General features: G+C 42.2%; 1 protein-coding gene across 1 annotated transcript in view; it reads left to right on the plus strand.

Annotated features, from left to right (window-relative positions):
• The first annotated feature begins 7023 nt into the window (after window positions 1-7023).
• Window positions 7024-27471, plus strand: part of LOC115174453 (A-kinase anchor protein 12) — a 59031-nt gene continuing 38583 nt past the window's right edge. Inside the window, exon 1 of the mRNA XM_029732985.1 lies at window positions 7024-7324. Within this exon, the coding sequence (XP_029588845.1) occupies window positions 7208-7324 (117 nt within the window). The 5' untranslated portion in view covers window positions 7024-7207. The remainder of the gene's footprint in view (window positions 7325-27471) is intronic.

Consider the following 27471-nt stretch of genomic DNA (forward strand, 5'->3'; position numbering starts at 1 on the left):
CGTACCCGAACGCTGAGAGAGCACAGCTAGGATTGAGGTCAGGGCATGTGATGGCCACTCCAATACCTTGACTTTGTGGTCCTTAAGTCATTTTGTCACAACTTTGGAAGTATGTTTGGGGTCATTGTCCATTTGGATGACCGATTTGCGACCAAGCTGTAACTTCCCGACTGATGTCTTGAGATGTTGCTTCAATATATCCACATCACTTTCCATCCTCATGATGACATCTATTTTGTGAAGTGCACCAGTCCCTCCTGCAGCAAAGCACCCCCACAACATGATGCTGCCACCCCCTTGCTTCACTGTTGGGATGGTGTTCTTCGGCTTGCAAGCCTCCCCCTTTTTCCTCCAAACATAATGATGGTCATTATGGCCAAACAATTCTATTTTTGTTTGTTTCATCAGACCAGAGGACATTTCTCCAAAAAGTACAATCTTTCTCCCCATTTGCAGTTGCAATCTGTAGTCTGGCTTTTTTATGCCGGTTTTGGAGCAGTGGCTTCTTTCTTGCTGAGCGGCCTTTCAGTTTATGTCAATATACTTTTGATATGTTTCCTCCAGCATCTTCACAGGGTCCTTTGCTGTTGTACTGGGATTGATTTTCACTTTTCGCACATATGTACGTTCATCTCTAGGAGACAGAACACGTCTCCTTCCTGAGCGGTATGACGGCTGCTTGGTCCCATGGTGTTTATACTTGCGTACTATTGTTTGTACAGATGAATGTGGTACCTTCAGGCATTTGGAAATTGCTCCCAAGGATGACCCAGACTTGTGGAGGTCTAAAAAAAAAGTTCTGAGGTCTTGGCTGATTTCTTTAGATTTTCCCATGATGTCAAGCAAAGAGGCACTGAGTTTGAAGGTAGGCCTTGAAATACATCCACAGGTACACCTCCAATTGACTCAAATGATGTCAATTAGCCTATCAGAAGCCTCTAAAGCCATGACATCATTTTCTGGAATTTTCTAAGCTGTTTAAAGGCACAGTCAATTTAGTGTATGTCAACTTCTGACCCACTGGAATTATGATACAGTGAATTATAAGTGAAATAATCTGACTGTAAACAATTGTTTGAAAAATTCCTTGTGTCATGCACAAAGTAGATGTCCTAACCGACATACCAAAACTATAGTTTGCTAACAAGAATTTTGTTGAGTGTTTGAAAAACGAGTTTTAATGACTCCAACCTAAGTGTATGTAAACTTCCGACTTCAACTGTAGATAAAAGCAGAAGTGCTGAACCTAACCATTCAGACCACAGTCCTACCTACCTACCTACATATAGGTTTTCAAAAATGTTCTGTTTTAGTGTTTGTCCAGTAAGTTTCCTCAAGAAAAAAGCCAAAAAAAGATAAGCTAAACACAGATATATACTGAACTAAAATATAGACGCAACATGTAAAGTGTTGGTACAATGTTTCATTAGCTGAAATAAAAGATCCCAGAAATGTTTCATACATACAAAAAGCTTATTTCTCTCAAATTTTGTGCACATACTTGTTTAATCCCTGTTAGTGAGCATTTCTCCTTTGCCAAAATAATCCATCCACCTGACAGCTGTGGCATATCAAGAAGCTAATTAAACAGCATAATCATTACACAGGTGTACCTGTGTACAATAAAAGACCCCTCTAAAATGTGCAGTTTTTCACACAACACAATATCACAGATGTCTCAAGTTTTCAGGGGGCATAGAATTGGCATGCTGACTGCAGGAATGTCCACCAGAGCTGTTGCCAGAAAAAGTAATGTTCATTTCTCTACCATAAGCCATCGTCATTTTAGAGAATTTGGCAGTACCTCCAACCGGCCTCACAACCGCAGACCATGTGTAAACATGGGACCTCCACATCCGACTTCTTCACCTGCGGGATATTCTGAGCAGGAAGGGGTGAGGTTGCTGAAGAGTATTTATATCTGTAATAAAGCCCTTTGACTGGGCCTGGCTCCCCAGTGGGTGGGCCTGTTTCCCAGGTGGGTGGGCCTCTGCCCAGTCATGTGAAACCCGTAAATTAGGGCCTGATACATTTATTTCAATTGAAGGAACCTATCCTATGAAGTTTTATCCTATTTTCTATTGGATTTTTGTATTGAATCCTTTTGTATCTTATAGGAATCTCATAGGAGTCCAATAGGACTGGTTACACAATCTGATAGGATTGTTCTACTATGGATCCTATTCTTGGATTCCTATGGGATTCTATAGGATAAAATCCTATAGGATAGAATCCCATAGGACTCCAATAGGACTGGTTCCAAAATCTGATAAGATTTTTCTACTAGGGATCTACCAGAAAACGGGGTTGATTTGCATACACAGACAAGGCACACACAGTGCATTTGGAAAGTATTCAGACCCCTTGACTTTTCCCACATTTTGTTACATTACAGGCTTATTTTTAAATGGTCCAAAAATGTTTTGCAAATGTATACAAAAAACTGAAATACTGAAATATTACATTTACACCCTTTACTCAGTACGTTGTTGAAGCACCTTTGGCAGCAATTACAGACTCGAGCCTTCTTGGGTAGGACGCTACAGGTTTGGCACACCTGTATTTGGGGAGTTTATCCCATTCTTCTCTTCAGATCCTCTCATGCTCTGTCAGGTTGGATGGAGAGTGTTACGCCATAGCTATTGTGAGGTCTCTCCAGAGATTTTAAATCGGGTTCAAGCCCGGGCTGTGGCTGGGCCACTCAAGGACATTCAGAGACGTATCCTGAGGCCACTGCATTGTCTTGGCTGTGTGCTTAGTGTCGTTGTAGTATTGGAAGGGGAACCTTCACCCCAGTCTGAGGTCCTGAGCACTCTGGAGCAGGTTTTCATCAAAGATCTCTCTGTACTTTGCCCCGTTCATCTTTCCCATGATCCTGACTAGTCTCCCAGTCCCATTTAACGTCTTCATTTAACTTTTAATGACATCCCAAAATAGACACCCCAAAATAGACAATCTTCCACATTCCATCTCTCATCATTACCAGCATTTGGAGGATGAAATATATTGTCCCTGTGTCCATTGTTTGATGTTCTAGATTTGGGCTGTAAACTCTTCATAAGGCACGAAGACATTCCGATCACCAATACTAGAGACCAGAAAGGAGTTGGTCTGCTGCCTTACAATTTACGATTGACGTAAGGTGTCATAAAAACCCCACATCAATCCCTCTACAGAGAGAGCTCTGTAACCTGGTCCTTTGGATCCTCACAGGAGAGGCATGGCACTCCAGACGTGACCCTTGACATTCAGGCCAAAGAGTTTAACCTTGGTTTCATCAGACCAGAGAATCTTGTTTCTTTAGGTGCCTTTTGGCAAACTCCAAGCGGGCTGTCATGTGCCTTTTACTGAGGAGTGGCTTCAGTCGGTCCACTCTACCATAAAGGCCGGATTGGTGCAGTGCTGCAGAGATTGCTTTCCTTCTGGAAGGTTCTCCCATCTCCACAAAGGAACTCTGGAGCTCTGCCAGAATGTCCATCGGATTCTTGGTCACCTACCTGACCAAGGCTCTTCTCCCCTGATTGCCAGATCTAGGAAGAGTCTTGGTGGTTTCAAACTTCTTCCATTTAAGAATGATGGAGTCCACTGTGTTCTTGGAGACCTTCAATGCTGCAGAAATGGTTTGGTACCCTTCCCCAGATCTGTGCCTCAACACAATCCTGTTTCGGCGCTCTATGGACATTTTCTTTGACCTCATGGCTTGGTTTTTGCTCTGACATGCACTGTCAAATGTGGGACCTTATAAATACAGGAGTGTGCCTTTCCAAATCATGTCCAATCAATTTAATTTTCTACAGGTGGACTCCAATCAAGTTGCAGAAACATCTCAAGGATGATCAATGGAAACAGGATGGACCTGAGCTCAATTTCGAGTCTCATAGCAAAGGGTCTGAATTAGGGTCTGTTTTTTATTTTTAATAAATGTGCAAACATTTCTAAAACCTGTTTTTGCTTTGTCATTATGGGTTATTGTGTGTAGATTGATGAAGACATTTTTTTATTAAATACACTTCAGAATAAGGCTGTAACGTAACAAAATGTGGAAAAAGTCAAGGGGTCTGAATGCTTTCTGAATGCACTGTATATTTAGCAATAACAAACAAGAAAAAACATTTCTACAATAATAACGTTAGAAAACCAGAGATTCTCTGAAGCTGACCTTGGGAGTTAGGCTAATTAACACTGCAAGCTCATGCTAGCTGTGACGTCATCAGTCACTCTTAAAGGGACATGCTTTCTTACAGGTAAGTTGATACCGATTGGGGCGCTGGAGATGGGGGGTGTGAGCAGGTGGGTCTAGGCAAGGTTGATGTTGTGGATATTTGAGTATGTTGTTGTTTATATGTGTATGTTTTGTATTGTTGCGACAAAAATTAAATAACTATAGGATTCAATCGGATTACTTTGATTTCCAGTAGGAACAAAAGTAGTCCTATAGGATTCTGATATAGGTGATACAAAATCCTAACATATATGGTACAATAGGATTACTTTTGATTTCCAATCGGGGAAAAAAGTTGTCAAATATGATTCCATTTGGATTCTGATACAGGTGGCATGAGAATCCTATAGGCAGTGGCGACCTTTCATTCAGGGCAGGTGGGGCTTTCCTGTTTTGAATTTTATTTAGGCATTAATACGTCACATATCAGTTTGCAAACAATGTAAAGAAAATATATATTATTGAGTTAATAAAGTAATATTCTTGAGTAAAGCAGCTCCAAAATGCAGGTGTTTCAGCCTAGCTCAGTGTTTTCTGTGGTGATGGGGCAAGCCAGAAGAAAATACTGAGTTGTGACGTGATTGGCTCAGTGTTCTATCACTCATGGGGACACTACATCACCGCCACGTCTAAGGGTAGAGCTAGAAAATTCAAGCCCCTTGGGTGCTGCCATAGTTACATTAGAAGTGCCCATCCAAGAAGGGTCAAGGTCATTGGCCACAGATAACATTACGTCAAATTACATTATATCTACAGTAGCTTTGATTGGACTGATCATGTCAACATCATACTTTCAAAATCGTAGCTAGCAGTCATCAACATGAATGAAGTCGACAATCTACTGGCAAATCCTTTTTAACCCTTGCATATGAAGAGAAATAATGAAGAGAAATTATAGATAAAACGTATCAGTGCTCATCGGTCATTGGACATAAACATTACACAACAAGTTGGAAATCGCAAATTCAACAATTAATGATTTGGAAGGAATCAGTGTGGCTAACTACAAGCATTGCAAAGCAACCATTAGCCTGCTATTCAGTGGAGTGGCTGTGTGGTCCCAAGTCTAAGATTAAGGCTCTCTTTAACTATTTTAAAATTATAAACATTCAACATTGGCCATGCAGTCAATGAAGCATGATTTGTGCAGCACTCAAAACAACTGTTAACTCGGGAACTGCAAACTTAAGTGAGTTCAAGCCAACTGGGAACTAGGGAAAAAATGAGCTATGACTGGGAAAATACGTTTGTGTACGGACAGACGCTGGGAGATGCGAAGCAAGTACAGGGAGTGAATATTTAATAAATAACAGACATGAAACAAAACACGGACAGCTTCTGGACAAGGGAAACATAACATTAATGCTGGCACAGGGATCAAACTGAGGAATAGACAAATATACTGTAGAGGAGGCAATCAATAAAGTAATGGAGTCCAGGTGAGTCCAATGAAGCGCTGATGCGCGTAATGATGGTGACAGGTGTGCGTAATGATGGGCAGCCTGGCGCCTTCGAACGTAAGAGAGGGGGAGCGGGAGCAGGTGTGACAGTTTGGAACTTTCATCCAACTCGGAATTGTACATTTGGAACTCGGGACTCTTTTTAGATCTACGACCTGAAGATCACTGATGTAATCATGATTCAACTGTTTTTTTTCCAGAGTTCCCAGTTGTCTTGAAAGCACCATAAATCCAGAGAATGCCAGACTTTGATGGCAAAGTTTGCCTAAGTAGGCCGCCATGCCACCTTCCTGTTCAAGTGAGCACAGCACAACAAGGTGAGTCCAAAAATGTATTGTATGCTGCTGCATAAATGATGTCATATGCCAAGGGGATGTGTATACTGTAGCTAAGAAAGTAATACTAAGTGTATGTTGTGTAGCCCATGTGCCTCACTTTAATAATTTGGTCTATTTTCACCTCTTAATTTCGGCTACTGTTCTGACTTGATGGTGCACATGTAGCCTACAACCTGTTTTTGAGAAATGTAATCATTGAATATTGTAAGAGCTTTCATTGTCTGCTTATATGCCCCCTTTATTTATCCTACCATTCTGACTTTGTGTACAGGGAGAACACTGTAAGAACAGCCCATGTTCTGAATTCTGTCACTGTACATTTCAAAAGTGCTGAACAAATAGTTATATTGACTACGTCCGTCCTAGATCGCTCATTAATGCCTCTTATCTGCTTGTCGTCCCCTTATGCCATAGTTTCTACATCTCAATTGTCAGTAGAAACCACATTTGTTTAAGCAAGTCAGCCATATCAGCAATGTTTTTTTAAAAGGCAGTAAATGAGGCTGAATGAACTGTTTCGCTGCCAACAAGGCTCCGCTGATAGCCAGGTGTCGCAGTGGTTAGGCGTTGAGCCTGCTGTTGGGACAGCTTTTTGTAGGCCCTAACAGTTTGTTGGCAGTGTTTGTCACCATTATAGTACAATTCATGCATTGTTTAGTTTTGTGTTGTGTAGTGGTTTTGCTGGCATTCATCCCACATGTTCTATTTTGCACGACCAAGATGTACATGCCAAAATCAACACTGCCTATAGGATCCAATATGATACTTTTTTATTTCCAATACTTGCAGAAAACTTAGGCATAAACAATAAATATGGTACAGTACAATAGGGAAAATAGAATAAAGATGCTCTTCCCCTCTGATCTGAAAACAACGCGCTCTGTGTAGCAGGTAGAAAGTCACAGTGACACGATGCTGCTGCCAAATTAAGTGATTATGCAACACTTGCTATTGCACACTGGCTTTGGCCATGTTGTAGGGAGGGGAGGAGCGGGGTCCTAAAAGAGTTCGCTGCCATTCACGTTTCATCACTTGAGCGCTCGACTACCCCGGATCTGTGCTAGTACGCATTTTAGGCGCGTGGATGCATACTTGCTATCACTGACTACCTTTTTTACTTTTATCGCGTTTGCAGTGGTTTCCGGACGAGCAGGAGCCAAAGAGGTTAAATAAGTGCGGGTTTCGCGATGGGAGCACAGACCTCAGCGCATCCGGACGGGAAGAACCAAGAGGATGCATCAGCCGAGAATCTGAGATCAGCGGTGAACGCGATTTCGGAGGGAGATAGCGTCGTCGAATCCAAGGTAAAACAATGGTACCCAGTAATGGCCACTTTACAGCTGACAATGTCAATATCGACTATTCTCAGGCTTAGCCTACATCCCAGGTTTATAAACATATTTGAGTTTATTTTTATAAACAAAGTATAAAATATTGGGCATCAATGTTGAATATTTTTGAGAAATCATAAACTCACGATGCTGCGATGCAGTGTCACTTTTTTTTGCTGAGTAATGCTATGAGGTGCCTGTGGTCGCTGCAGTTAGCTTGTCTGTAGTAGGCTGTAGTATCGGACTAAACTCTACTCCCGCAGTAATAAAAACGCCAACTGTGGTCTGCCGTGGTCACGATTTACGGCTCAGTACCATGGGCTCACGGCATCAACAGTCCCAGTGTGCGTTTCAATAGCCTATAGCAGCCTAACCTACTGCAATATTCCAACATTTATAGATGTTTAAGATACATGGATCTGCTGCTGATGATGATGGAGAATGATAAGAAGAAGAATAAAACAGATGTATTAGACATTTATAATCATATTTACAACACACATGCAGTCATAATACAGGCTGCAATATTTTGTAGCTTGTAATGAATGACACTCCCCAGGTTGATTGACAGCCACTTGTCTTGGTCTTCAGATTTAGCCTCCACATCTTGATAGTTTCCTGCACTTTTTGAAACATATTCAAAGATACCCTAGATAAAATGATGAAAATCATAAAAAAGGTATTGGCCAGTAATAACCTTTTAGCTTTTTGTGTCACATGATAATGCCATGTTTTGATTCCAATGTGCTTGTCCAAGCTCATACATAGCTGACTAATTTAACAATTTGCTGGTCCCATGTTAGTATGTAGGGTGCATAACTGCCACATCTATGTTATATTGCGAACAATGAACTATGGATCATGTTGACAACAAGGTTCATATGACTGACACTGATTCTGCTGTGGTGGACAGTGCAGTGCAGTGCCCCAGACTCAGCAGCGCTGGGAAGGCATGTCTCAATTTGCACCTTGTGAAAAGAAAAATAACAAGAGCACAGCAAATGTCCAAATGCCTGGCTGGTTCTGACTTAAGATCCAGACGCACCGACACACACACCTTAATTTAATTAGGCATAACAATCATTCTTTTACTTTGGCTAGTGTCCTAGAAGCCAGGCGTGGCACAGTGGGTGTCCAACATGATACACTCTGCAGCTGGGAGCTGTGGATAGGCATCAGTGATGTTTTTGTTCTACTGTAAGATAAGAGGAGATAGGCCCACTGACTCCAGATGGGTTATGGATATATTGCTTCTGTGTGAACGCTTCTGTAGGTGAACGCTTCTTTATGTGTGAATAATTCAGCTTTAAGAGGACTTCAGTTAATGGCTTGGTACATTTGGCCACCTGCTGTTTTTGAAGCACCATTAAACATAATGCATTTCTTGACCTTTCAGTAGCCAGAAGTTGAAAAGTCAAGTTGATCTTTATTTTGTTGTATTTTAAAAGGTCAACAGCTACATCAAAGAGTATTGAAATATTACCCTTCTATGCTGAACAGCAAATTAATAGTAAATATTAAAGACTTTCAAAGTTCCATTATATTTTGATGAAGCTGTATAGCACAAACTAAGCATTCACTCAAGCTTGTTTTTCTGTGTGCTGTGTTTGCTCCTGATGTCATGGTGTGTAATAGTGAGGGTATTGTGATTTGTGATTTTAGCAAGAACAGAGAAATAGGCATGTATGTATTGCAGATGACAATATGTAGCCCACTGTAGCAGCTTTGTAGGACTATTCAAGCAACTTGCTACTTTGCTACTTCAAATATTTTTGCTTTCTCACCAATCTCAAATTTTAGTAACTTCTTGCATTTTTACCCAACGAAGTTGGGGGATTGGATACAGGAGCCAGCTTTATGCAATGATGATGAAGGTCATGATTTTGATGGTTTCCCATCTAAAATGTTTCCCATCTGATTGGTTTAATGTCCACCTATCGAACTGGAGAGCATTCTAAACTTGATAAGCCCAGGAAGAGATCAACTCCTCACTGAAGTAGCTATGAGTCGCATACACACCTATTCAGTTTCAGCCTGAAGTAAATCAAAAGTTTACAGTTTTTCAGCCCTTTAGTGACTAAACTAACATTGAATGCATGTTTACGGCAGAGTCTTTGTCATTTGGCCTAGGACATTGTCTCTCAGGGCCATCATGTGTTAAGAGTTTTGGTCGGGATGCAAATCCAGCCAGCTTTAGATGTTTGCTGTTGTCTTTAAGCCTACCTTATGGTGTGAGGTTTTGCTTACCTCATATGTCATATAATCCAGCCCATCTGACTGAGTAGACCCTCATGACCTGTTATAACATAGGTATACCATCTTTATGATATTTAAATGTAGGATTGTCACCCAGTGGCAATGAGAAGCTAGACCATCTCAGGGATGGTGGGGATACAGCTCTAACAGATCCACAGATGATGCAATTTCTATTGCACTCCACACTGTCCTTTCCCACCTGGACAAAAGGAACACCTATGTGAGAATAATATTCATTGACTACAGCTCAGCGTTCAACACCATAGTGCCCTCAAAGCTCATCACAAAGCTAAGGATCCTGGGAATAAACACATGTATCTGGATCCTGGACTTCCTGATGGGCCGCCCCCAGGTGGTAAGGGTAGGTAACGACACATCTGCCACGCTGATCCGCAACACTGGAGCCCCTCAGGGGTGCGTGCTCAGTCCCCTCCTGGACTCCCTGTTCACCCATGACTGCATGGCCAGGCACGACTCCAACACCGCCATTAAGTTTGCAGACGACACAACAGTGATAGGCCTGATCACCGACAATGACGAGACAGTCTATAGGGAGGAGGTCAGAGACCTGGTCGGGTGGTGCCAGAATAACAATCTATCCCTCAATGTAATCAAGACAGAGGAGATGATTGTGGACTACAGGAAAAGGAGGACCGAGCATGCCCCCATTCTCATCGACGGGGCTGTAGTGGAGAAGGTTGAGAGCCTCAAGTTCCTTGGTGTCCACATCACCAACAAACTAGAATGGTCCAAACACACCAAGACAGTCGTGAAGAGGGCAAGACAAAACCTTTTCTCCCTCAGGAGACTGAAAAGATTTGGCATGGGTCCTCAGATCCTCAAAAGGTTCTACAGCTGCAACATTGAGAGTATCCTGACTGGTTGCATGGCTGCCTGATACGGCATCTGCTCGGCTTCCGACCTTAAGACAAATTGCAGACTGTCGGTCACACTTGATATGGCCACACAACTTTTACCATAGCCTGTAGGTGAGCATGTCATAACATCTCTTTTTTTGAAAGCGTGTTCAAGCAGAGGAGTTGTTGCCTTCATCAACTCGGAAATTAGTGACTAACACGCGCACCCCTTCTACTGGCATGTGGGGAGGGTTCTTGAAATGTAACATCCATCACAATGTAGCAGCTGGAATCCAGCAGCCCATTCTAGCCATTTCAAAAGGCGGCGTGACAACATCGTGAAATTTGATATATGGTTACGCAAGAATAGGCGGGATCCTAAATACTAATGCGGGGGGGGGGTGGAAACAATATTTACTTATCACAATGTTATTTTTGGACGATAGTATATCGATATTTGACTCCTAATATCGATTTGTAAAAAGCCAACTAGCTAATGTAGCTAGTGATAACTACCGCTAGTCGGCACTACTTGAACCAAAACTCGGTTATTTTTCACCCTATAGCTTGTTCTCCATCTTCTTTTTAAATAATGAGCCATCATGTTTTCAGCACTTTTATTTCCCTGACTGATAAAAACATATTTTCTCATTTACTTATCACAATGTTATTTTTGGACGGTAGTATATCGATATTTGACTCCTAATATCGATTTGTAAAAAGCCAACTAGCTAATGTAGCTAGTGATAACTACCGCTAGTCGGCACTACTTGCACCAAAACTCGGTTATTTTTCACCCTATAGCTTGTTCTCCATCTTCTTTTTAAATAATGAGCCATCATGTTTTCAGCACTTTTATTTCCCTGACTGATAAAAACATATTTTCTCATGCTCTCTCATCTCTCTGTAGCAGACATATAGTGAGCAATATGTTTGGAACATCAAATTGCAATAAAATCACCGTATCGTATCGCAATACATATAGAATTGTGAGAATCGCAATACATATCGTATCGGCACCTAAGTATTGTGACAATATTGTATCGTGAGATCGCTGGCAATTCCCAGCCCTACTAAATACATTGTTTTGCTCCTGACACACAATACCTGTGTCAATCAAGAAATGTATGTAGCATGAACATTCCTTACACAGCACCATCCATCCATAAGCACATACATGCATTCATACAAACACTGTTTACACATGTCTGTGTCATGCAGTTCACAATAGAGGGCCATTCACTTGCTCTCAGCAGAACACAGTAGCGGGTGATTATAAACATTGACATGGTTAATGTTATGTAATGTAATGAGTAGATCGCTTAAAGGCCCATACGTTCTTTTATAATGAGCTTTGGCTGATCTAGCTCCGTTATGACTCTTATTATCCTGTTTAGGACTGAAGGACGAGGCAGGCATAGAGGGATGGGAGTGGGTGAGGAGGGGGGAGGAGGAGAAGAGGGCGTAAAGCCAAATTGAGGAGCCATTGAGGATAGGCTGAGGGAGACAGGCTTGAGTGTGCACCAGCCCAAAACAACCAGGAAGGAGAGTGTTTTGGGTGGGTGGGGGGATGGCGTGATGAGAGAGGGGGAGAGGTCAGGAGAGAGGTAGAGAGAGACCAAGAGGTGGAGTGAAATGGGGACCTGCCAGGGTGACAAAGACAGATGAATCGGGTGATTGTTCCTGGTCCCCTTGGTTAAAAGGACCCCGATGACAGCAGGGGTAGAGAGTGAAACGGACTCAGGTAAAGAAAGAGTCTAATGGGGAGATCTAGGCAGCCAGGCCACCCGTGATACAAGTCAGTATTCGACGTCCATCCATGTCTGAACACGTTGGAAGATGACGCGGAAACCGACCACTAGGGGCAACAGTGAGCGATGTTACCTTCAAGTAGATTGTAGATGGGGTTGGCAAATGAACGTCTAATTCTGACATGAGACTGTGAGAGCTAGTTGGATCGAGGACCTCCTCTCTCATCTGCAGCTATGGGTTAATGGTAGAGTTTGGACTGAGTAGGAGTCTGTAGCTAGGTCCCAATGCTCTCACAAGGCCTTCCTCTGTTCCCCAACCTCTTCTCTTCATAACAACTGAGGGGTGGAAGGACTGGATAGGATTCAACAATATAGCATTAACCTATCCAATCCTGTCAGATCTTTGATCACAAAGGAAAGGCAATGATGAGAGAATGCTATTGAAGACTACTGAGACATGCATGCCTTTGATTCAACCTTTCATTGACTAGGTTCATGTTATAGGAGCCTCACCTGATTACATCATTCAGTTAAACCGTATTGGAAGTAGCTTCTGGAGGTTAATCACATTTATATATAAAGCCCTTTTTACATCAGCCGATGTAAAAAAAAGTGCTGTACAGAAACCCAGCCTAAAACCCCAAACAGCAAGCAATGCAGATGTAGAAGTACAGTGGCTAGGAAAAACTACCTAGAAAGGCAGGAGCCTAGGAAGTAACCCAGAGAGGACCCAGGCTCTGAGGAGTGGCCAGTCCTCTTCTGGCTGTGCCATGTGGAGGTTATAACAGTACATGGCCAAGATGTTCATAGATGACCAGCAGGGTCAAATAATAATAATCATAGTGGTTGTAGAGGGTGCAACAGGTCAGCACTTCAGGACTAAATGCCAGTTGGCTTTTCATAGCTGATCATTCAGAGTTAGAGACAACAGGTGCGGTAGAGAGAGAGAGAGTCGAAAACAGCAGGTCCGGGACAAGGTAGCACGTCTGGTGAACAGCTCAGGGTTCCATAGCCGCAGGCAGAAAAGTTGAAACTGGAGCAGCAGCACGACCAGGTGGACTGGGGACAGCAAGGAGTCATCAGGCCAGGTAGTTCTGAGGCATGGTCCTAGGTCTCAGGTCCTCCGAGAGAAGAGAGCAAGAGCAAGAGAGAGAGAATTAGATGTAGGATACTTAAATTCACACAGGACACCGGATAAGACTCCAGATGTGCCTTGCAAAAGTATTCATCCCCTGTGGCGTTTTTTCCTATTTTGTTGCATTACAATCTGTAATTTAAATAGATTTTTATTTGGATTTCATGTAATGGAATTGGGCTAATTCTTTATGAAAGGCAAAAGCAGTTTGGGAAGGGAAATAGAATTGGAATTCCCTTATCTTATCTGGTATTTTTTTCTAATCTTTACAGGAAAATGCCACGGGCACTGCGAAGAATTTAGCCTGTCCGTAAGCGAGACGTCGGTCTCGGCGACATGGCTGGTTTTCCTTTTATAGTCCATGATTGTCTGTTGTCCCTGCCTCAAACGTCTCGTGTCTAAGCCGTTGAATTGCGACTCCATTTAGAGATATTCATCTTTAAGTAAATCACATACATTTGGTTCCACCTTTGGTCTACAACCAAACTCTAACGTATAACTGTTGGGATCAACTGAAAACATGCCCTGTTTTCCAAAAATACATAAAATGCTGGTTGTCCAGTAGATTGGTCAGACCATCGTTGAATAGTAAGAAGCACAGGCACTTCCTGTTTGAGTTTCTTCCTATAGGATGGGAGGAGCAAGATGGAGTCATGGTTAGATTTGCCGAAAGGAGGACGGGGGAGGACCTTGTAAGCATCCCGGAAGTTTGAATAGCAATGTTCGAGAATCTTAGTAGAGCGAGTAGGACAGTCAATATGTTGGTTGAATTTCGGCAGCCTAGTCCTCAGATTTGCTTTGTTAAAATCCCCAGATACGATAAATGCAGCCTCAGGATATGTGGTTTCCAGTTTGCATAAATTCCAGTGAAGTTCTTTGAGGGCCGTTGAGGTTTCGGCTATTGATGGGATGTAACGGCTGTGGCGATGACGGAGGAGAATTCTATTGGGAGATAATATGATCGCCATTTAATTGTGAGGTATTCTACGTCAGGTGAACAAAATGACTTGAGTTCCTGTATGTTCCTAAAATTACTCCATGAGTCGTTAATCATGAAACACAACCCCCCCCCCCCGCACCCTTCTGCTTCCCGGAGAGATATTGATTCCTGTCTAAATGATGTACTGAGAATCCTGCTGGCTTTACTGACTCCTACAGAGTATTAAGAGAGAGCCATGTTTCCATGAAACAAAGTATGTTACAGGCCCTCCAGAACACCTACAGCACCCGATGTCACAGGAAGGCCAAAAAGATCATCAAGGACAACGACTGTTCACCCCGCTACCATCCAGAAGCCGAGGTCAGTACAGGTGCATCAAAGCTGGGACCAAGAGACTGAAAAACAGCTTCTGTCTCAAGGCCATCAGACTGTTAAACAGCCATCACTAACAGAGAGGCTGCTGCCTACATACAGACTTAAAATCATTGGCAACTTTAATAAATGGATCACTAGTCACTTTAATAATGCCACTTTAATAATGTTTACATCTTGCATTACTCATGTCATATGTATATACTGTATTTTATACAGTATACACATATACTGCTTTGTCATTGCTCATCCATATATTTATATGTATATATTCTTATTCCATCCCTTTACTTAGATTTGTGTATTAGGTAGTTGTTGTGGAATTGTTAGATTACATGTTAGATATTGCTGCACTGTCAGAACTAGAAGCACAAGCATTTTGCTACACTCGCAATAACGTCTGCTAACCATTTGTGTGACCAATACAATTTGATTTGAATAATTAACATTTTCTTAGAAAGCACTCTACCTTTCCACAATTCCTTTACTCATACATAAAGTACTTCAGGAGGTAATAAATGCTTCACAGATTGGGTGTGGAGGATATTTTTTGTGAACATATTAGAACAGCCATGGTCTTGTTTGTGTTTGGTCCTGTGTACCCGTTGTTTTAGGTTAAAGTGTATGTCATGTGCAAGGAAAGTCTTAACATGATGCGAAACAGCTCCAGGCGTTCCATGCTTTTCTTAACTCTTGTTCTGAGCACCTGAGATTCACTATGAAATCTGACACACGTCAAATCAGTTTTCTTGATCTTTTGATTTTGTGTGAGGATAATGTTCTATACACAGTTTGTTGAGGGCTGATAGCTGTCACCCGCTTCCATTGAAAAACAGTTTGCCCTTCAGCCAATTCTGTTGAAACAAAAGAATTTGCAATAAACAAATCAGATTTCCACAGAAACATGGCTGATGCAAAGATTAAAGGAATGGGGGTACAAGAAATGTCAGATCAGTACTGCCGTTGAGAAAATCCCAAACAATTGAGACATGATCTCTTTCAAGGACTGCCTCTCAAAAATAAGCAGTCTTGCATTCTTACAGCAGCCTATTCAAAGTGCTCTGAACAAATTAAGGGAATCGTTCAAACTTTGGCACATTCTAAGATCTGATGACGGTATTGGTAATGTGTTTTCGGACCCTGCCTTGGTCATATTCTCACGGGGCAGAAATCTTAGAGATCAATTGATAAATTCTGATTTACCACCCCAAAATACCCCAGCACAATGTCACCTTGCGCCTCCAGATGGAAAAAACAAGTGTAATGGGTGCGCTCAATACAATGGCACTTATAAATGTAGATTCTTCAAACACCCCCAAACAGAGAAACAGATCCCAATCAATGGTGTAATCAGGTGCTCCACTAAGACAGTTATTTATCTTATAACCTGTCCTTGTGGTAAAAATGATGTAAGCAAAACGAAGCGTGAACTGAAAGTAAGAATCTCTGAGCATCTTAGCACCATTAGGTGCAAAAACTTGATGTACCCAATTGGGGACAGTTTTTGGAAGCAAACCACTCTATTTTGTCCCTTCTCTTTATCGGCATCGAACACGTCACCCTCCCTAGGAGAGGGGGTGACCTTAACAATTTATTGTTACAACGAGAGGATTGATTAAATCCTAATTGCAATTTTTAGAGGAGATCAATTAGGACATTTCTGCCCACGTCATCAGTGAGACTCTTCTAACGCAGTTCCATAGTTCTGTTGTTTATGGAAGGGTAGTATACAGTTGTAGTGTGTGTGTAGTGTCTCGTTAGTATGGGTGTGTAATTGACTGTGTTTCCTGTGTTTAGTAGGCTTGGGCGGTGTCCAGATTGTCATACCGTCATACCAACCTCGAGCCATACTGGGATATTCAGTAATACCGACACTGAACACAAGGGGCACGATTGTAATCCGAAGGTTAGCACTGCTAACAATTACATGTAAAATCCCATAGAGAATGCTAACGAAATGCTAATGAGTTCATTGCAAACATTTGATACAGTCTCTGACGTAAGGTATTTGCAGGACAGACATCCTAGCTCATAAAGTTATACAAGTAACTAAAAAAATGCTACTCACAGTTTGCTGCATGCACAATTCATATATTAGACAGCAATTATCTTGATCCAGAAGGGGATTCTCTGCTGTTGACAAGTGAAACTTGGATTTGAAAGAAGCTAACCACTTAGCTAAATAGTTAACTAGTTGCAACATTTTCAACCCAAATGCAAAACTGCAGAGTATTTAGCACATTTTATAGAGTTAACATATTAGTTACAAGATATCTAGCTGGTAAACATTTAGTTGTGAGTTCCATATCGTAACTAGATCACCTAGATCACCTGGATGCACAACAGTGAGTGTCTCACAAGGCTCTGGTCTCATGTCGTTGTGAGCTTGTAAACAAAAATCACGTGACTGGGGACTACCGGTAAGCTTCATAATGAAAAATTATGTGATAGTTGAAATGAAAAACGCAATCTTCTTTATCTCCTAACATACTGGTCTTGAATGGCGCTGGAAGAGAATGCTGCCGTTTTACGGGCTCTTAACCAATTGTGTGTGTTTTTTTGCATTATTTATAACTTATTTTGTACATAATGTTTCTGCCACCATCTCTTATGACCGAAAAGAGCTTCTGGATTTCAGGACAGCGATTACTCACCTCGTGCTGGTTGAAGATAATTTCTTTAACGAGTCGGATGCAAAGGATTTACTTCAGACACCCGACAGGCCCTCATGCCCGTCTACCATCAGTCCTATTAGCCAACGTACAATCCTTGGATAACAAAATAGATGAGCTACAATCATGAATATCCTCCCAGCAGGACATAAAAAACTGTAAAATCTTATGTTTCACCTAGTTGTGGTTGAACGATGACATGGATAAAATACAGCTGGCGGATTTACGCTGCATCGGCAAGATAGAACAGCTGCCTCCGGTAAGACAAAGGGTGGCGGTATGTATATTTGTAAACAACAGCTGGTGCACAAAATCTAATATTAAGGAAGTCTCAAGATTTTGCTCACCTGAGGTAGAGTATCTCATGAGAAAGCTGTAGACCACACTATTTACGAAGAGATTTTTTTGTAGCTTTCTATTTACCACCACAAACCGATGCTGGCACTAAGTTCGCACTCAATAAGCTGTATAATGCCATAAGCAAACAGGAAAACGCTCGTCCAGAGGCGGCGCTCCTAGTGGCGGGGACTTTAATGCAGGGAAACTTAAATCTGTTTTACCTCATTTCTATCAGAATGTTAAATGTGCAACCAGAGAAAAGAAAACTCTAGACCAGCTTTACTCCACACACAGAGATGCGTACAAAGCTCTCCCTCACCCTCCATTTGGCAAATCTGACCATAATTCTATCCTCCTGATTCCTGCTTACAAGCAAAAACTAAAGCAGGAAGCACCAGTGACTCGGTCAGTAAAGAAGTGGTCAGATGACGCAGATGCTAAACTACAGGACTGTTTTGCTAGCACAGACTGGAATATGTTCCAGGATTCTTCCGATGGCATTGAGGAGAACACCACATCAGTCACTGGCTTCATCAATAAGTGCATCGATGACATCATCCCCACAGTGACCGTATGTACATACCCTAACCAGAAGCCAAGGATTACAGGCAATATCCGCACTATAATAATATTTGGAAGATAAATACACAACGCAGAGACAGAGTACAAGAATAGAACTTACGATCAATGGAAAGTGTTTTTTCTGTAATAGGGAATTATTGATCAATGTTTCGGAAACATGGGAGGAATATGTCTTCTGAAATAGGATACTTGTTATTTAGCCATTTGCTAATTTTATTGCAAGGAATTCTAATTGTTCAACCACAGGCTAGGCCTGGGTTATAAAACTGCATGCTGTTCCTTTATTCTGGGGAGAGAGAATCACTGTAGAGAACTACTGAGAGAGCATCACTGAGGACAGGGAACAATGACCGTCTACCTCCCTGTATGATTTGTCCTCTCCGAATAAACCTATTTTCCTCCCCCTGATTTGCTTGGGGTTTGTGTTATTGAAGAGTAACATCAATTGCTAACAGGACTGTGCTAAAGGGTAGAGCTGCCGTTTTCAAGGAGTGGGACTCTAACCCAGACGCTTATAAGAAATCCCGCTATGCCCTCAGACAAACCATCAAACAGGCAATGCGGCAAACAGGACTAAGATTAAATCGTACTACACCAGCTCTGACTCTCATCGGATGTGGCAGGGCTTGCAAACTATTACAGACTACAAATGGAAGCACAGCCATGAGCTGCTCAGTGACACAAGCCTACCAGACGAGCTAAATTACTTCTATGCTCGCTTCGAGGCAAGTAACACAGATTAAATTACTACCAAGAGTGTGCAAAGCTGTCATCAAGGCAAAGGGTGGCTATCTGAAGAATCTGAAATATAAAATATATTGTGATTTTTTTTTAACACTTTTTTGGTTATTACATGATTCCATATTTGTTATTTCATAGTTTTTATGTCTTCACTATTATTCTACAATGTAGACAATAGTAAAAATGAAGAAAAACCCTGCAATGAGAAGATGTTCTAAAACCTTTGACCGGTAGTGTGTGTTTCATATCTGGTGTGTGTCGGGGGATGTCAAAAGGACAAACAATTCATAACTCAGTAGGGTCATGCTGTTGTGTCGTGTATAGGGGCATGGCGGATGTGTCCCTCTCCCTTCCCTACCCATCTCCCTCCATCCACTGTAAAATCTCTGAGATTTACTGTATTGATCAATCCCTGAGGGATCGTCAGTGTAAATCCTGCAGCCTTGGGAAGTGTACAGAGGGATGGGGAGACTCCCACACTACAGAATAGCTGACTGTGGTTATGCTTTTTGCTGAGCGATGGAAATGGATAGGGTACACGTACAGCTCCTCTCTGATAGAATATCTTATCTGTCTACGGCTGGTACACAGTAGACATGGCTGGGGGGTTGAGACTGTCTCTGTTTGGATATGAACATCTGTCAGCTTTTTTAAATGTTTTTTTAGGGGGGGGGTAGATCAGCTTTAATATATTGCAGACAGATTGTGGGTTCTATCAATGCAATTGTTTGCATAATTTTCAATCCCCACTTTTTTATAGTATTTTTTTATTATATTTTCCTGCTTTATTATTTTCCCATAACACTACCCCCCCCCCACACACACCTAAAATCTAAACTAATGGATCAACTAATGGATCAATATTTAGACTTCTACTTCCAACTTATACATTATACATTTTACGAGCACGGTACATTTTACGTTAGTTATCCCTCTTTTCCTTTAGTCCCACCCTTCTGCCATCTATCTCTGAAAAGTTTAGATTTTTGCCAATATATTTTTAAACTGTGCTGTAATGTTTCCCAAAAGTTCTGAACCATTCTCAAATCAAATCAAAGTTTAATTGTCACGTGTGCCGAATACAACAGGTGTAGACCTTAATGTGAAATGCTTACTAACAGGCTCTAACCAGCAGTGCAATTTCTAAGTAAAAATAAAAAAAGGTATTAGGTGAGCAATAGGTAAGTAAAGAAATAAAACAACAGTAAAAAGACAGTGAAAAATAACAGAATCGAGGCTATATACAGTAGCGAGGCTATAACAGTAGCGAGGCTATATACAGGCACCGGTTAGTCGGGCTGATTGAGGTAGTATGTACATGTAGATATGGTTAAAGTGACCATAAACAGAGAGTAGCAGTTGCGTAAAAGAGGGGTTGGCGGGTGGTGGGTGCCGGGACACAATGCAGATAGCCAGATAGATAGCCAATGTGCGAGGGCACCGGTTGGTCGGGCTAATTGAGGTAGTATGCACATGAATGTATAGTTAAAGTGACTATGCAAATATGATAAACAGAGAGTAGCAGCAACGTAAAAGAGGTGTTGGGGAGGGGGGGCACACAATGCAAATAGTAGCTATTTGATTAGCTGTTCAGGAGTCTTATGGCTTGGGGGTAAAAACTGTTGCGAAGCCTTTTGGTCCTAGACTTGGCGCTCCGGTACCGCTTGCCAGGTGGTAGTAGAGAGAACAGTCTATAACTGGGGTGGCTGGGGTCTTTGACAATTTTTAGGGCCTTCCTCTGACACTGCCCGGTGTAGAGGTCCTGGATGGCAGGCAGCTTAGCCCCAGCGATGTACTGGGCCGTACGCACTACCCTCTGTAGTGCCTTGCGGTCGGAGACCGAGCAGTTGCCGTACCAGGCAGTGATGCAACCAGTCGAGATGCTCTCAATGTTGCAGCTGTAGAACCTTTTGAGGATATGAGGACCCATGCCAAATCTTTTTAGTTTCCTGAGGGGGAATAGGCTTTGTTGTGACCTCTTCACGGCTGTCTTGGTGGGTTTGGACCATTCTAGTTTGTTGGTGATGTGGACACCAAGGAACTTGAAGCTCTCAACCAGCTCCACTACAGCCCCATCGATGAGAATGGGGGCATGCTCGGTCCTCCTTTTCCAATTTGTAAGTCGCTCTGGATAAGAGCGTGACTTAAATGTAAATGTAAGATATCGTCAGAGAGGGCGCTTCCTGTTTGGAATCTTCTCAGGTTTTGGCCTGCCAAAGGAGTTCTGTTATACTCACAGACACCATTCAAACAGTTTTAGAAACGTTGGAGTGTTTTCTATCCAAAGCTAATAATTATATGCAGTTTCTGGGCAGGAGTAATAATCAGATTAAATCGGGTTCGTTTTTTATCCGGCTGTGAAAATACTGACCCCTAGCCATAGTAGGTTAAAGCTAGTGAGGGAGATAAGTATTTCCAGTTTCAGAGATGTTTGTAGTTTGTTCGAGTCATTGGCAGCAGAGAACTGGAAGGAGAGAAGGCCAAAGGAGGAATTGGCTTTGGGGTTGACCAGAGAGATATACCTGCTGGAGCGCGTGCTACAGGTGGGTGCTGCTATGGTGACCAGTGAGCGGAGATAAGGGGGGACTTTACCTAGCAGGGTCTTGTAGATGACCTGGAGCCAGTGGGTTTGGCGACGAGTATGACGCGAGGGCCAGCCAACAAGAGCGTACAGGTTGCAGTGGTGGGTAGTATATGGGGCTTTGGTTACAAAACGGATGGCACTGTGATAGACTGCATCCAATTTGTTGAGTAGAGTGTTGGAGGCTATTTCGTAAATGACATCGCCGAAGTCGAGGATCGGTAGTATAGTCAGTTTTACGAGGGTATGTTTGCAGCATGAGTGAAGGATGCTTTGTTGCGAAATAGGAAGCCAATTCTTGATTTAACTTTGGATTGGAGATGTTTGATGTGAGTCTGGAAGGAGAGCTTACAGTCTAACCAGACACCTAGGTATTTGTAGTTGTCCACATATTCTAAGTAAGAACCGTCCAGAGTAGTGACGCTGGACGGGCGGGCAGGTGCAGGCAGCAATCGGTTGAAGAGCATGCATTTAGTTTTACTTGTATTTAAGAGCAGTTGGAGGCCACGGAAGGAGAGTTGTTTGGCATTGAAGCTCGTCTGGAGGGTTGTTAACACAGTGTTCAAAGAAGGGCCAGAAGTATACAGAATGGTGTTGTCTGCGTAGAGGTGGATCAGAGACTCACCAGCAGCAAGAGCGACATCATTGATGTATACAGAGAAAAGAGTTGGCCCAAGAATTGAACCCTGTGGCACCCCAATAGAGACTACCAGAGGCCCGGACAACAGGCTCTCCGATTTGACACATTGAACTCTATCAGAGAAGTAGTTGGTGAACCAGGCGAGGCAATCATTTGAGAAACCAAGGCTATTGAGTCTGCCGATGAGGATGTGGTGATTGACAGAGTCGAAAGCCTTGGCCAGGTCAATGAATATGGCAGCACAGAATTGTTTCTTATCGATGGCGGTTACGATATCGTTTAGGACCTTGAGCGTGGCTGAGGTGCACCCATGACCAGCTCTGAAACCAGATTGCATAGCGGAGAAGGTGCGGTGGGATTCAAAATGGTCAGTAATCTGTTTGTTGACTTGGCTTTCGAAGACTTTAGAAAGGCAGGGTAGGATAGATATAGGTATGTAGCAGTTTGGGTCAAGAGTGTCCCCTCCTTTGAAGAGGGGGATGACAGCAGCTGCTTTCCAATCTTTTGGAATCTCAGACAACACGAAAGAGAGGTTGAACAGGCTAGTAATAGGGGTTGCAACAATTTCGGCAGATAATTTTAGAAAGAAAGGGTCCAGATTATCTAGCCCGGCTGATTTGTAGGGGTCCAGATTTTGCAGCTCTTTCAGAACATCAGCTGACTGGAATTGGGAGAAGGAGAAATGGGGAAAGCTTTGGCGAGTAGCTGTGGGGGGTGCAGTGTTGTTGACCGGAGTAGGGGTAGCCAGGTGGAAAGCATGGCCAGCCGTAGAAAAATGCTTATTGAAATTCTCAATTATAGTGGATTTGTCGGTGGTGACAGAGTTTCCTATCCTCAGTGCAGTGGGCAGCTGGGAGGAGGTGTTCTTATTCTCCATGGACTTTACAGTGTCCCAGAACTTTTTTGAGTTTGTGTTGCAGGAAGCAAATTTCTGCTTGAAAAAGCTAGCCTTGGCTTTTCTAACTGCCTGTGTATATTGGTTTCTAACTTCCCTGAAAAGTTGCATATCACAGGGGCTGTTCGATGCTAATGCAGAATGCCACAGTATGTTTTTATGTTGATTAAGGGCAGTCAGGTCTGGAGAGAACCAAGGGCTATATCTGTTCCTGGTTCTACATTTCTTGAATGGGGCATGCTTATTTAAGATGGTGAGGAAGGCATTTAAAAAAAATAACCAGGCATCCTCTACTGACGGGATGAGGTCAATATCCTTCCAGGATACCCTGGCCAGGTCGATTAGAAAGGCTTGCTCACTGAAATGTTTCAGGGAGCATTTAACAGTGATGAGTGGAGGTCGTTTGACCGCTGACCCATTACCGATGCAGGCAATGAGGCAGTGATCGCTGAGATCTTGGTTGAAAACAGCAGAGGTGTATTTAGAGGGCAAGTTGGTTAGGATGATGAGGGTGCCAGTGTTTACGGCTTTGGGGTGGTACCTGGTAGGTTCATTGATATTTTGTGTGAGATTGAGGGCATCAAGCTTAGATTGTAGGATGGCTGGGGTGTTAAGCATGTCCCAGTTTAAGTCACCTAGCAGCACGAGCTCTGAAGATAGATGGGGGGCAATCAGTTCACATATGGTGTCCAGAGCACAGCTGGGGGCAGAGGGTGGTCTATTGCAGGCGGCAACGGTGAGAGACTTGTTTTTAGAGAGATGGATTTTTAAAAGTAGAAGTTCAAATTGTTTGGGTACAGACCTGGATAGTAGGACAGAACTCTGCAGGCTCTCTCTGCAGTAGATTGCAATACCGCCCCATTTGACTGTTCTATCTTGTCTGAAAATGTTGTAGTTAGGGATGAATATTTCAAGGTATTTGGTGGACTTCCTAAACCAGGATTCAGACATGGCTAGGACATCCGGGTTGGCAGAGTGTGCTAAAGCAATGAATAAAACAAACTTAGGGAGGACGCTTCTAATGTTAACATGCATGAAACCAAGGCTATTACGGTTACAAAAATCATCAGAATAAAGCGCTTAGGGAATAGGAGTGGAGCTAGGCACTGCAGGGCCTGGATTCACCTCTACATCACCAGAGGAACAGAGGGGGAGTATGATAAGTGTACGGCTAAAAGCTATGAGAATTGGTCGTTTATGACGTCCGGAATAGAGAGTAAAAGGAGCAGGTTTCTGGGGGCGATATAATAGCTTCAAGGTATAATGTACAGATAACTCCTCTATGCACTCGATATGTCCGATTTTAAAATAGCTTTTCGGTGAAAGCACATTTTGCAATATTCTGACTAGATAGCCCAGCCATCACGGGCTAGCCTATTTAGACACCCAGCAAGTTTAGCCCTCACCAAAGTCAGATTTACTATAAGAAAAATGTTATTACCTTTGTTGTCTTCGTCAGAATGCACTCCCAGGACTTCTACTTCAATAACAAATGTTGGTTTGGTTCAAAATAATCCATAGTTATATTCAAATCGCGCCGTTTTGTTTGTGCGTTCAAGACACTATCCGAATGGTAAAGAAGGGTTACGCGCACGACACATTTCGTGACAAAACATTTCTAAATATTCCATTACCGTACTTCGAAGCATGTCAACCGCTGTTTAAAATCAATTTTTATGCTATTTTTCTCGTAAAAAAGCAATAATATTCCGACCGGGAGTCGTTGTATCCGTTCAAAGATGAAAGAATAAAAACATGGGGTCGTCTCATGCACGAGCCTCAGTCCCATTGTCCACTGATAGACCACTTAGCAAATGCGCTAATGCTTTTCAGCCAGGGCCTGGAATTACGTCATTCAGCATTTTCCCGGGTTCTGAGAGCCTATGGGAGCCATAGGAAGTGTCACGTCATGCCAGAGATCCTCTGTTTTGGTTAGAGATGATCACGAAGGACAAAGGTATGGTGGGATGGGAGTACAGTGGAGGTAAGCTTAGGCATTGAGTGATGATGAGAGAGATATTGTCTCTAGAAACATCATTGAAACCAGAATATGTCATAGCATGTGGGGGTGGTGGAACTGAAAGGTTGGATATGGTATAATGAGCAGGGCTAGAGGCTCTACAGTGAAATAAGCCAATAAACACTAACCAGAAGAGCAATGGACAAGGCATATTGACATTACGGAGAGGCATGCTTAGCCGAGTGATCATAAATGTCCAAGTGAGATTCAGACAGCTAACAGGGCCATAGGTAGCGTACAGGGCAATGCGTACAGGGCAAAGAACAGTTTCTAAAACTGCATTTCTAAGACTTTGGTCTGTCTCAAGAAGTGAGGGTAAATGGTAGACATGTTCTCTACTATCCACTTTGTTTTAATTATTATTTTGGGTGTAGGTCTGGTACTACATCGTCAGCCTGTATTGATCATATTTTTACCACTATGGCTGAACATTGTTCCAAACCTGTGTCAGTGCCACTCGGTTGTAGTGCTCATAACTTGGTTAACTTTTTAAGGCTAGGGGGCAGTATTCGGAAGTTTGGATGACTGAGGTGCCCAAAGTAAACGGCCTGTTACTCAGGCCCAGATGTTAGGATATGCATATGCATGGTAGTATTGGATGGAAAACACTCTAAAGTTTCTAAAACTGTTAAAATAATGTCTGTGAGTATAACAGAACTGATTTGCCAGGCGAAATGCCCGAGGACAATCCATCCAGGAATTTTTTTGTTGTTGAGGTCATTGGAGTTTTCAATGCTTTTCTATGGGAAAGTCTAATAATTAGGACCCAGATTGCAGTTCCTATGGCTTCCACTAGATGTCAACAGTCTTTAGAAATTGTTTCATGCTTGTTTTTTGAAAAATGAAAAAGTATTCGTATTCTTTCGAAGTATCCCTCAAAAGGACTCTAGTCTTTTTGTGCGGGTGAATGAGTGCGCACTCCTTGTTATTTTTCTCCGGTATTGAACACAGTTTATTCCGTCTTAAATTTTATCAATTATTTACATATTAGGGTACCTGAGGTTGGATTAGAAACGTTGTTTGAATTGTTTGGACGAAGTTTACAGATAACTTTTTAGATTCCTTTGTAGGCATGTTGGGCGAGTTGGAACAGGTGTCTTTCTGAATCAAATGCGCCAAATAAACAGAAATTTTTGGGATATAAAGAAGGACTTTATCGAACAAAACGACCATTCATTGTGTAACTGGGACCCTTTGGATTGCAAAAAGATGAAGATCTTCAAAGGTAAGTGATTTATTTTATCTCTCTTGTACTTTCGTTATGCCTCTGCTTGGTTGGAAAATGTTTGTGGCGCGTTCCGGTGAGGATGCACACTTGTTTATTTATCTCTGGGAATGAACATACTATTTTCCGTCTTAGATTTTATCGTTTATTTACATATTAGGGTACCTAAGGATTGATTAGAAACGTTTTTTAACTTGTTTGGACGAAGTATATTTGGTAACGTTTGGGATTCATTTTGTATGCATTTTGAACGAGGGGAAACCAGTGGATTATTGAATGGAGCGCGCCAAACTAAACTGACTTTTTGGGGATATAAAGAAGGACTTTATCGAACAAAACGCCCATTCATTGTGTAACTGGGACCCTTTGGATTGCAAAAAGATGAAGATCTTCAAAGATAAGTGATTTATTGTATCGCTATTTTTGAGTATTGTGACACCTGTGGAACCTCTCCAGTTAACTGTTAATAAACAATGATTAATTTAAGATTGACTTTGAGTGTCCTATGTGTAGAATTTCCACTACAATTTGGCATCACGAAAAGGATGATTGATTCTGCCTGCGGTGCTTTCCAGTGGGGGTCTGCAAGGAAAACCGGTGTTACATTTTATGAAGCATGAGGGAAATTCCAATCTGACCAAAAGAGAACGAGGACCAGCCCAGACACTTACTGTGAGCTGCCCAGGAGTAGACACATCATCCATGAACAATTGAAGGACATGTCTCTTAAATTTCAGTAAGTCAATTTAAATGAATTTGTATAAAAAATAAATGATAAAACCAATAAAATTAAGGTGAGTAATGCATAAAAAGGTAACCATAGTCTTATAGAAGGTTATTCACTCGTCTTATGAGAAGACTGGAGCGAGTGTGTAACGGTACCATGGAAAAACCCTGCTGACAACTGTCTGTTGGTATTTATAAGAGATGTGCCTACATGGTCTGCAGCCACTACTAATAGCATGGGGTGTTATTATATATGTATGTGAAAGATACATATGGTGCATAGGAATAAATTAACAGACAATTATTGAAGATGCACATGGGGCAATAAGGGAGTTTACCGAGTGTGTTTTGGAATAGTACTAAGTGAATGTGGATGTGAAAGAAGTGT

This window comes from Salmo trutta, chromosome 35 (assembly GCF_901001165.1).
Source record: "Salmo trutta chromosome 35, fSalTru1.1, whole genome shotgun sequence".
Lineage (NCBI taxonomy): Eukaryota > Metazoa > Chordata > Actinopteri > Salmoniformes > Salmonidae > Salmo > Salmo trutta.